The sequence below is a fragment of the Rutidosis leptorrhynchoides genome, chromosome 4, assembly GCF_046630445.1.
Source record: "Rutidosis leptorrhynchoides isolate AG116_Rl617_1_P2 chromosome 4, CSIRO_AGI_Rlap_v1, whole genome shotgun sequence".
Lineage (NCBI taxonomy): Eukaryota > Viridiplantae > Streptophyta > Magnoliopsida > Asterales > Asteraceae > Rutidosis > Rutidosis leptorrhynchoides.
This window is the reverse complement of record NC_092336.1, coordinates 561,542,374-561,553,890: the sequence shown is the minus strand read 5'-3', so window position 1 is coordinate 561,553,890 and position 11,517 is coordinate 561,542,374. Positions and strand designations below refer to the sequence as shown.

Here is an 11,517-nt window from a genome sequence, read left to right as displayed (position 1 = left end):
TCATACATTAAATCTAAAAAACACGCATGACAAAAAGGACTTCTTATCATTTTAATACGTGATCCACTTGTTACATACATATTTTTATAAACAAGTGGATGGAAGACTTGTCAATTACTCTGTGTTAGAAACTGAGTGAGAACGGCATAATTTAATCGACCCTACATCTTTATCTTTATCAACTTGCATCATCATCATACCGCTTTATAATCAGTATGAATCAACAACGGTCCACTTTATAACATGAAACGAAGCAGAAAGACACCATGTTATCAGCCTTTTCGAAGCATAGCAGCAGGTAACAAAAAAAATATATGGATAGAGAGAGAGACAATGAGAGAGAGGGAGGTGTTGGCGGTTGTTTGTGATGGCTCACGGTTGAGCAGGAAAACAGAAACGGTGGATAATAGCAGCAATAAAGTGGGACAGCAGTAGGTGGTGTTTGCGTGTGTGATTTCTTATAACCGAAAAACAGAAAGTACATAAGGGTTTTCTGTTTGGGGCTTGTTCAAAATGATAGAGAACAGGAAGTGGGTTATGGTGGTGGTGTTCATCTAATGTTGATCGAATTCAAAAGTTACAGCATATACGAATTATACAAGAAGGTGTCTGTGTTCGTTGGTATTTTCAAGGTGTTGTGGGTTATTCAAGTTCGAAAAGAAAATAGAAAAGTTAGAGAAAGAAGGTGAGAGAGAGACGGTTCTAGGTGGTTGAACATGATGATCTCCGGCAGTGTTAAGAGGTGGTGGAGATTATATTAGTGATCAAATGGGTGTGAAGGTGGCGGTGGAAGATGGTGGGTGATGGTTATAGGTGGTAGCTGGATGAGCCATGGTTGGAATGGTAGTGCTCACGATGGAAAATGGTGAGGTGTGTTGTGCTAAAGAAATAGAACAAGGAAGCAGAAAGATGGTTGATCTTCTCCATGCTCATATCTATATGTATATAACAAGTGGTGTATGATTGTAGTTGTAGGTTCACGAAGAGAGAGAGAGGTGAAGATTAAATTGAGAGATGGAAATGGGTTTTCAATACATGTGCATATGTATGCGATTTTGTGTGATTCCAACTCAAAAATAAATAAATGACAAAAGTGGTTGGTTTAATTTCCTGTAATTGATGTATACATATATAATATATATAATGAAAGTGTGTCAAGTGGTAAGGAACAAACCAAAAGAAAGAAAGAAAAAAAAAACGTGGAAAGAATACTTAGCAGCCTCTCACACTCTGCCGACACTTTTTCCCGGATAACTGTATCGTGTCCATTGCCAAATAGTTAACGTATAAAAGTGTCCCTAAAAATCCCAAATTTTTAGATTAAATGTATTTAATTATTTCACTCATTAACCGTTTGAAACCTGATCAAAAAGGTTCAAAAATTATTTATTTTCTGTTCCAATTTGTGTGTACGGAGTACTAACATTTAAACTAAAAAGATAAAAAAAATTATATTAAACCTAAAATCTTCATAATCAATTTACGATTCAACTTTCAATTTAAATTTTCATAAATTCTTATTAGATTTATATGAACATTAGCGAAATGACAACCGAGTGTTTCTGACGTTTACTAATTAGATTCGAAATCACAAATATATATTTAATTTACTTAAATTTTATATTTTGATCTATTTTAAATAGTAATTATTATAATATTATATTTTATTTTATTTTACATAATTAGTTTTAATAATAATAACATATAATAATTCAAATTATATTTCCAATTACCATCTATATACATATATATACACAGATCTATTTACAATTTAATGTTCGTGAATCATCGAAACTGGTCGAAGGTCAATTGAATGTATGAATCAGTTCAAAATTTTTGAGACTCATCCTAACAGACTTGACTAATTGTGTCAAAAATATTACATCATATCGAGAGTTGGGTTTAAAATTAGTTGAAATTTTCCGGGTCGTGACAGTACCTACCCGTTAAAGAAATTTCGTCCCCGAAATTTGATAGAGGTCGTCATGGATAACGATAAGAATGTTTTCATGACGAATATGAGTTGATAAATAGAGTTTTATCATTATTGATTAATATAGATAGAACGATTCGATGATGTGAAGCGTACGAGTGAAGCTATCACAAAAGAGTGAAAAGTTTCGTCTTAACTTTTAACGTAGTCATGGTGGATTTTTCGGAATTCAAGGGATTTAAAGAAATTTTCTAATTAGAAAGAAGATGAAATAACACGATTTATTAGTAAACTGTTGAAATTACGGAATAACAGAAATATCAAGGAATATTTCCGTGATATACATAGAGCTTAAGTAGAATGAAAGAGTCGTGTAACATGACACATGATGAGGATAAGGTCTGTGAATCATCATTACGTTACATTAGAAATTTAGCATGACTTACTGTAATATAACCACGTTGGCCCAGCGTCATTATATTATACTAACTCATGCTTCAATTCCCTACACTTCTCCAAGAACATTCATAATTTAAACTCAAATTTTATAGAAGAATAGAAACTAAAACAGTTTCTTTTAGGATGTAACACAGATAGAACGAAGAGGTATATAATTTCGGACGAGAATATTTATGAAAATATCTTCAGAAGTATCGAAGATATTTATGATGATATTTTGGAATTTCTAAGTTCGAAAGTTGATAAGGAAAAAATTTTTCCGCAAGATCTTAACGTAGGTACGGAGCAAGATATTCTCTAAAGATTTCATTGGATCCAGATTTATCTGGGTTCTTTGAATATAGGGTTTGGTCCTTGTATTTGTCCTTGGTCTCCTTCATGGTTTGCTCAATCCGTTTTTCAGTACCAAATTTTCTATCGAGCGTTCCTAACACTTCCTTCTTTATCATCAACTTTTGGCTATTAAGACCATCTACAACATGCCGCTTCGTCAGCATTTTCAAAGTTAACGGATATAGGTCATCGGTTATCAAACCGAGGTGTTTGCAGGAGAATTATGTTTTTAGATGATTAAACGCTGATGGTAATATGATGGTATATGAAAGGTTCTCTGGTAACAATAAATGAGCACGCATATATATATATCAAGGTTATAATAAGGCAAACCCGAATGAAAGTTGAAGTTGACTTGCTGGAGCTGTGACAAAATTGGCTACTTTGAAAAAGGATTGCAATGTTATCTTCGGTGATAACAATGCCAACGGAGCTAGCACAGATACGTGTTAAACGTTTAATCAGGTTCCGAGAGTTTTTCAGGTGCATAACTATATGCATAAATCTTTTCTTCCGTAGATGAAGTGCAGTTGGTTCAACCTCCCGATCGAGGTGTTTTCAAAAATCATGAAAGATTTGAACGCGGATTGTATTGTCGAGGTACAAATGAGGTTTAAGATGAAATCAAGTGGCAAACTTGAAGAATTGTTTAGTTTCATATGTTATAATCAATATTTTAATTCATTTTAATTTTCCAAAGTTAGCAGTCCAACAGTCCAATTGTCCAATCGTCCAATATATTCATATATAATTTAATATATAATATTCGAATTAATTAATACGTATCGTGACCCGTGTACCGGTCTCAGTATTGATCACAACTCAAACCATATATATATTTTGGAATCAACCTCAACCCTGTATAACCAACTCCAACATTCACATATAGAGTGTCTATGGTTGTTCCGAAATATATATATAGATGGGTCGATATGATATGTCGAAACCTTGTATACGTGTCCCATTATTTAAAATGCGTAAAATAAATACAGAAATTAAATGACGATAAATAAAATTGCGAGAATGTAAATTGCGAGAATGTAAATTGTGATAATTAAATTGCAATAAATAAAATGTAACCAGTTAGCTAGGAACAGTTAGCTAGGAACAGTTAGCGTGGATTCTTAACAATATTTCAATTAGTTAGTTCGTTTGTTTCTAACAAATTTTACTTTGTCCGATATTTTCTTCATTATGCCACTTGTTGGATTCTGATAGGTCAAAATCCAAATATGAAATTGAACGAAAATGGATTCTGTGATGAACGGATACGTATATCTATGGATATAAGTAGAATAGTGACTGACTGTTGAATCAGAGTCGAAGAATGTACAGTGCAACTTATTAATGTGAAATCTAAATATTCCTCGAGTATTACCTACCCGTTAAAATATTTTCACCATTAACAGTTTGTACAAACGAATTTTTAATTACAATCTTTATGAAAATATACCTGCATATATATTTTCTTCAGATGTAATCATGGATTTAATGAGTTAATATGATATTAATCTCATTTGATTTACTGTTAGAACAAGAATATATAATCTCTAAAACATTAGAGATTACATAATTGTCATGTAGAACAAAGGTAATTGATATAGAACGATATGTAGAACGAAGATAGTCGGTGTAGAACGATATGTAGAACGGAGATCATATTTGAAGTACGGATGGTGATATTGAGGCGTGTGATGTTGAGGCTGGTGTTATTGGTGATACTGGTGCCGATGCTGGTGGTACTACTGGTACCGGTGATGTTGCTGAAGCTGGTAGGTTTTGCACCATATTTTCCAAAGCTACAACTCGAGCGCGAAATTCGTTGACTTTTTCTATTATTCCGAGATGATTGGCGGTTTGAATAAGGGGATGGATAAGGTTTAGAATTTGAGATATTGTATAATCGTTGCGAGATATTCTGGAAATGAGAGTGAAGATGGTGTTTCGAACTGGTTCGTCGGTAAGTGCTTCAAGTTCTTTGCCAAGAGGGCAATGTGGTGGATGGAAGGGATCACCTTCTTCTTGTCTCTAATAATTAAGTAGACTACGAACCCATCAGATGAATTGGGGATGGATGATTGGTTGATTCATTCCGAGGACACTGCTTTCGGAGCTTAGGTAAATATCCATGTCGAAATAACTATCGGAATAGCTACGAAATCTGAGGGACTCGAACTGGTTGAGGGATTCATCTCGTACGATCAGATGAAGGGTTTTCGATAAGAAATATATTATAGGATGTAGATTAGTACCCTGAAATACATAATTTACATATGCATATATAATACTAAAATCCCATAAGTTACAGAGGAATCTACGGAAGCTGTCAGGTAAAGGTAACAATAACAGATACGCTAAGATATGAATTTATCTATACACTGTCTATGTAATAGAGGCAGTAAGACATGTCTAGACTTTAAGGATGATAAGCAAATAATTTTTTGACACTAAATGATAAGCAAAACTTTTGACATGCAGACACGGTCGAAGTCCAGACTCACTAATGCATCTAAACAACTATCAGTTAGACACACCTATACAAGACCCGGTTCGCTAAGACCACCGCTCTGATACCAACTGTAACAACCCGTCCTTATCCTCCTGGACGAAGTCATCAACATTTGGTCCCATTGCGATGATCAACTCCAAGTAATGTCCTTAAAATGAGCTAATGCACAGCGGAAGTCTTAATTCATACCTGAGAATAAACATGCTTAAAAGTGTCAACCAAAAAGGTTGGTGAGTTCATAGGTTTATCATAATAATCATTTCAATATATTAATAGACCACAAGATTTCCGTTATCATAAACATAATACACTGGCAAGTGTATGTAAAGCATTCTAAGTGGTTGAGCACTTGGTAACCATACTTAACATTTAATCAATGTCGCATATTCCCTTTATTATGAAATCTCACTACACCGTACCAAGTGTAGTCACCAAAACGAAGTACTGTGAAACCATTGAATACTGGTCGTCCAGTCCGGTTGGGGTTGTCAGGCCCGATAGATCTATCAACAGGATTCGCGTTTACAATACCCATGTAAATAGTAGTTACCAAGCTACAGGGAAATATGCCAGTGGTACAACTCAACGTAGAATATATTTTTAAGTACTTGTGTCTATTTTGTAAACATTTATAAAAGCAGCGCATGTATTCTCAGCCCAAAAATATATATTGCAAAAGCAATTAAAAAGGGAGCAAATGAAACTCACCATACTGTATTTTGTAGTAAAAATACATATGACGACATTAAACAAGTGTAGGATTGACCTCGGATTCATGAACCTATTATTCAATCATGTATATTAATACATGTAATGGTAATCGAATAAATATATATATATATATATATATATATATATATATATATATATATATATATATATATATATTATTAGTGATTTTATTTGTTATTTTATATCATGTGTGTTATTAATAACTTAATTAAATATATTTATCTTTATATAGATAATTAACATCCATTACAAAAGTATTAATATGATTAGGTTTTATGTCATAAATATTTTTTTTTAAAAAATCTTCATTTGATATATTAATAGTAATAATAATAATAATGATAAAAATAATACTAATTATGATAAAAATTATGATAATTCTAATAATAATAATAATAATGATAATTTTAATGTTAATGATAAAGATAGTACTAATAATAAAAATTGTTTATAATGATAATACTAATAATTATGTTATAATTGTGTTAATAATAATAAATAATCTATCAATAATAATAATAATAATAATAATAATAATAATAATAATAATAATAATAATAATAATAATAATAAAATAATAATACTTACTAATACTTAATAATAATAATAATAATAATACTAATAATAAAAATAAAAGAGAATACCCTTTAAAAGCTTCTTTAAAAAGATTTGCCCTAGACGAGGCTCGAACTCAAGACCTCTTAATTAAGAACATCACGCCCAACCATTGAACCCTTGCTTACTTTCTATTTTATTTTACCCAATAAATTCTCTTATCCTATAGTTCGGCCCATATGTATTTTGACCCAACAGAATTTCCATAGACCCAACAGCTTCTTTTGATAATAAAAAAACATATTGTAGTGGCCTGGGTTCGAACTCAGGACCTCTAATTCACCTGACAAAATCCCTAACCGTCCCTCTGCCTTCTGGTTTTCTGTTTTAAACATAGCCTAATTCTATATAACCTTAATTTCGTTTCCTTCTTCTTCTTAGAACAAAACCCATTTAATAACTCCACCTTCATTCATTCTATTTTCATCCGTCATCATTATTATCATGAACCCATCATCATAATACTTAAACTGTTATTATTTTCGTGTATTCTTCATCATCTAAATACATCATATTACGGACTCATCATCATCATTATTTTTATGTACCATCATTATCATGCCATATCATACATTATATCTAAAAAACACGCATGACAAAAAGGACTTCTTATCATTTTAATACGTGATCCACTTGTTACATACATATTTTTATAAACAAGTGGATGGAAGACTTGTCAATTACTCTGTGTTAGAAACTGAGTGAGAACGACATAATTTAATCGACCCTACATCTTTATCTTTATCAACTTGCATCTTCATCATACCGCTTTATAATCAGTATGAATCAACAACGATCCACTTTATAACATGAAACGAAGCAGAAAGACACCATGTTATCAGCCTTTTCGAAGCATAGCAGCAGGTAACAAAAAAAAATATATGGATAGAGAGAGAGAGACAATGAGAGAGAGGGAGGTGTTGGCGGTTGTTTGTGATGGCTCACGACTGAGCAGGAAAACAGAAACAGTGGCTAATAGCAGCGATAAAGTGGGACAGCAGTAGGTGGTGTTTGCGTGTGTGATTTCTTATAACCAAAAAACAGAAAGTACATAAGGGTTTTCTGTTTGGGGCTTGTTCAAAATGATAGAGAATAGGAAGTGGGTTATGGTGGTGGTGTTCATCTAATGTTGATCGAATTCAAAAGTTACAGCATATACGAATTATACAAGAAGGTGTCTGTGTTCGTTGGTATTTTCAAGGTATTGTGGGTTATTCACGTTCGAAAAGAAAATAGAAAAGTTAGATAAAGAAGGTGAGAAAGAGACGGTTCTAGGTGGTTGAACATGATGATCTCCGGCAGTGTTAAGAGGGGGTGGAGATTATATTAGTGATCAAATGGGTGTAAAGGTGGCGGTGGAAGATGGTGGGTGATGGTTATAGGTGGTAGCCGGATGAGCCATGGTTGGAATGGTTGTGCTCACGATGGAAAATGGTGAGGTGTATTGTGCTAATAGAAATAGAACAAGGAAGCAGAAAGATGGTTGATCTTCTCCATGCTCATATCTATATGTATATAACAAGTGGTGTGTGATTGTAGTTGTAGGTTCACGAAGAGAGAGAGAGAGGTGAAGATTAAATTGAGAGATGGAAATGGGTTTTCAATACATGTGCATATGTATGCGGTTTTGTGTGATTCCAACTCAAAAATAAATAAATGACAAAAGTGGTTGGTTTAATTTCCTGTAATTGATGTATACATATATAATATATATAATGAAAGTGTGTCAAGTGGTAAGGAACAAACCAAAAGAAAGAAAGAAAGAAAAACGTGGAAAGAATACTTAGCAGCCTCTCACACTCTGCCGACACTTTTTCCCGGATAACTGTATCGTGTCCATTGCCGAACAGTTAACGTATAAAAGTGTCCCTAAAAATCCCAAATTTTTAGATTAAATGTATTTAATTATTTCACTCATTAACCGTTTGAAACCTGATCAAAAAGGTTCAAAAATTATTTATTTTCTGTTTCAATTTGTGTGTACGGAGTACTAACATTTAAACTAAAAAGATAAAAAAAAATATATTAAACCTAAAATCTTCATAATCAATTTACGATTCAACTTTCAATTTAAATTTTCATAAATTTTTATTAGATTTATATGAACATTAGTGAAATGACAACCGAGTGTTTCTGACGTTTACTAATTAGATTCGAAATCACAAATATATATTTAATTTACTTAAATTTTATATTTTGATCTATTTTAAATAGTAATTATTATAATATTATATTTTATTTTATTTTACATAATTAGTTTTAATAATAATAACATATAATAATTCAAATTATATTTCCAATTACTATCTATATACATATATATACACAGATCTATTTACAATTTAATGTTCGTGAATCATCGAAACTGGTCGAAGGTCAATTGAATATATGAATCAGTTCAAAATTTTTGAGACTCATCCTAACAGACTTGACTAATTGTGTCAAAAATATTACATCGTATCGAGAGTTGGGTTTAAAATTAGTCGAAATTTTCCGGGTCGTGACACGTTCATCGGCTGAGTCTTTTTCAGTCACTGATTACCTGCATCTACTAAACGTTATGGTAAGTATTGTTTATAATATAAAAGTTTTGTTGGTGCTGGAAGAATACAGATTAAACATTTAGGATAAAATGGGTTCTATGATGGGCGCAAGATCAATCTTGCATCCTTGCGTAGTCAAGGTGCAAGGTCCATTCTTGCGACCTTGCGCCTGTATTATTGAGGCAACGCAAGATTAAGGCTTGCGTGTTTATTTACGTGTCGCAAGATTTATCCTTGCGCCCTTGCGCCTGCATCTTACGTCTTATGGCAAATGCAAGAGTAGTCTTGCGTCGTCAGTAATGAGGCACAAGGTTCACCTTGCGTCCTTGCGCCTCGTTAAAAAGAAGGCGCAAGGTTCACCTTGCGTCCTTGCGCCTGTTTTTTTTAACTTTTGCTGCTGTTGTACAGGATGATTGTTCGAAGAATAAACGACCTTTTCGTACTCTGCATCCCACTGATGTTGAGAGTGGATGTCAATGGTGGATAAAAAGTTGCCAATACTTTGATGGGACGGAAGTTGATGAGGAAGTTGAAGAACATGTTGAAGATGAACTGCAAGATCAGGAACATGGTGGTGGAGAACAGTCTCAATCTCAATCTCAATCTCAATCTCAATCTCAATCACAGTCTCAATCTCAGTCTCAAACAAACTTATCTACTGATGCAAAGGAATTATACAATTCTTTGGTGAAACGGATGGATAGGCAAGAAAAAGAGCTGCAAGAGTGTAGAAAACAAATAAATGATCACGAGAAACGTATATCTGAACAAGAGAAACGATTATCAGAACAAGAGCAACATCAAGATGAGGAGTTACTTGGTCGATCCTTCTCAGACAATGAAAACGACAAATCAGCTCAACGGATTAGACGTGGAATGAGAGATTGACGACCAACACGTGTACTAAGCTCCCCTTTCACAACACCGGGATACAGAAAATCAATCGAGAAGGTAAGCCTTTAATTACAGTTTTTTTACCTTATACTTGCAGTTTTTTTATTAATTTTTGTAAGTAAACAGGCTGAATTTGTAAAAAAAAAAAATAGGCGCAAGGTCATACCTTGCGTCCTTGCACTTGTTTAGCCAAACAGGCGCAAGGTTATATCTTGCGACCTTGCGCCTATGTTACATATGTGGCGCAAGGTCATACCTTACGTCCTTGCGTATGTCGCAAGGTGTATCTTGTGCCCTTGCGCCATCTTGACTGACTTCTTTAAATCACAGCTGTCAGATGATGTTGCTCGGAAAGTGAAAAGGCTGAGGGTGTCTGAGGCTGAGGAGGTTGTTAATCTAGATACTGAAGAACAAGAAAAAGAAGAACCTCACCCTATTGTTGAAGAAGCTGTTGTTGCTCCGATTGTGAAAAAGCGTAAAAGGTCGCAAAAGGATTGGGTTAATGACGAGGAAATTTGGTCGATGGTAAACAAGCTAGTAAATGATCAAGGAACTCTACTACCACCACCACTAAATGCTTGGAGAGATGATAGAAAGCACGTTGGGCCTTCAAAGGATCCGAAGAGTATGGTGGATAATAAGCAAGAAACGCGGTGCATGTTCATTTTTCAGAACGAACAATTTTTATACCTCACACCTGAGTTTTGGATCAGGTTACTTGGTCTTGGATATTCCGAATACTTGGAAAACTTAGTAAGTTTCTTGCTTATTTGTTTTCATTCTTGAAAATCTTCAGTTAATTTCTAACGTATTTATTTTATCACAATTGTAGCATATTGATGGATGGGCTACACTTATGTTGAGATATCATCAGAGGGTTCTCCCCCGAGCAAGCCAGTATTCCACTCCTGTTATCCCGACCGACTCGTTTGCTTGTAGTTCTCGATGGACTGTGATGCCATTGGGTTTCCTTTCTAGGCTTGCAGCGTTTCAGTCCTATTATGATGATACACAAAAGGAGGAAGAGAAACGGAAAGAAGCGGAGAAAAGAGGAGAAGTAGCAATCACAGGGGAGAATCCACCTGATTATATGTATTTGATTGGACTAGGGGATGGTAGTGATGAGCTATATCCATCCTGGGCCTATTGTGATAAGGTTTGTTTTAATTCCCCCTTTAAATTTTAAAATTTGAGATGTTCTGGAACAGGCGTAAGGTTCAGTCTTGCGACCTTGCGTCTCATTTAGGTCAGGCGCAAGGTGTTCCTTGCGTCCTTGCGTCTTGTGTTTTAGGCTGGTCGCAAGGTGGTCCTTGCGTCCTTGCGCCCGTATTTAAGGTTAGTCGCAAGGTGTTTCTTGCGTCCTTGCTTCAGGCGCAAGGTGTTCCTTGCGTCCTTGCGTCTTGTGTTTTAGGATGGTCGCAAGGTGGTCCTTGCGTCCTTGCGCCTGTGTTTAAGGTTAGTCACAAGGTGTTTCTTGCGCCCTTGCGTCCTTGCTTCAG

The 11,517-nt window shown here is 34.4% G+C and overlaps 1 protein-coding gene across 1 annotated transcript; it reads left to right on the top strand.

Annotated features, from left to right (window-relative positions):
• Positions 1-9,093: 9,093 nt before the first annotated feature.
• Positions 9,094-10,012, top strand: LOC139842732 (uncharacterized). The gene is made up of 2 exons (XM_071832842.1): positions 9,094-9,144; positions 9,533-10,012. Exons 1-2 carry the CDS (start codon positions 9,142-9,144, stop codon positions 10,010-10,012), a joined length of 483 nt encoding a protein of 160 aa, XP_071688943.1. The 5' UTR covers positions 9,094-9,141.
• The last annotated feature ends 1,505 nt before the right edge of the window (positions 10,013-11,517 follow it).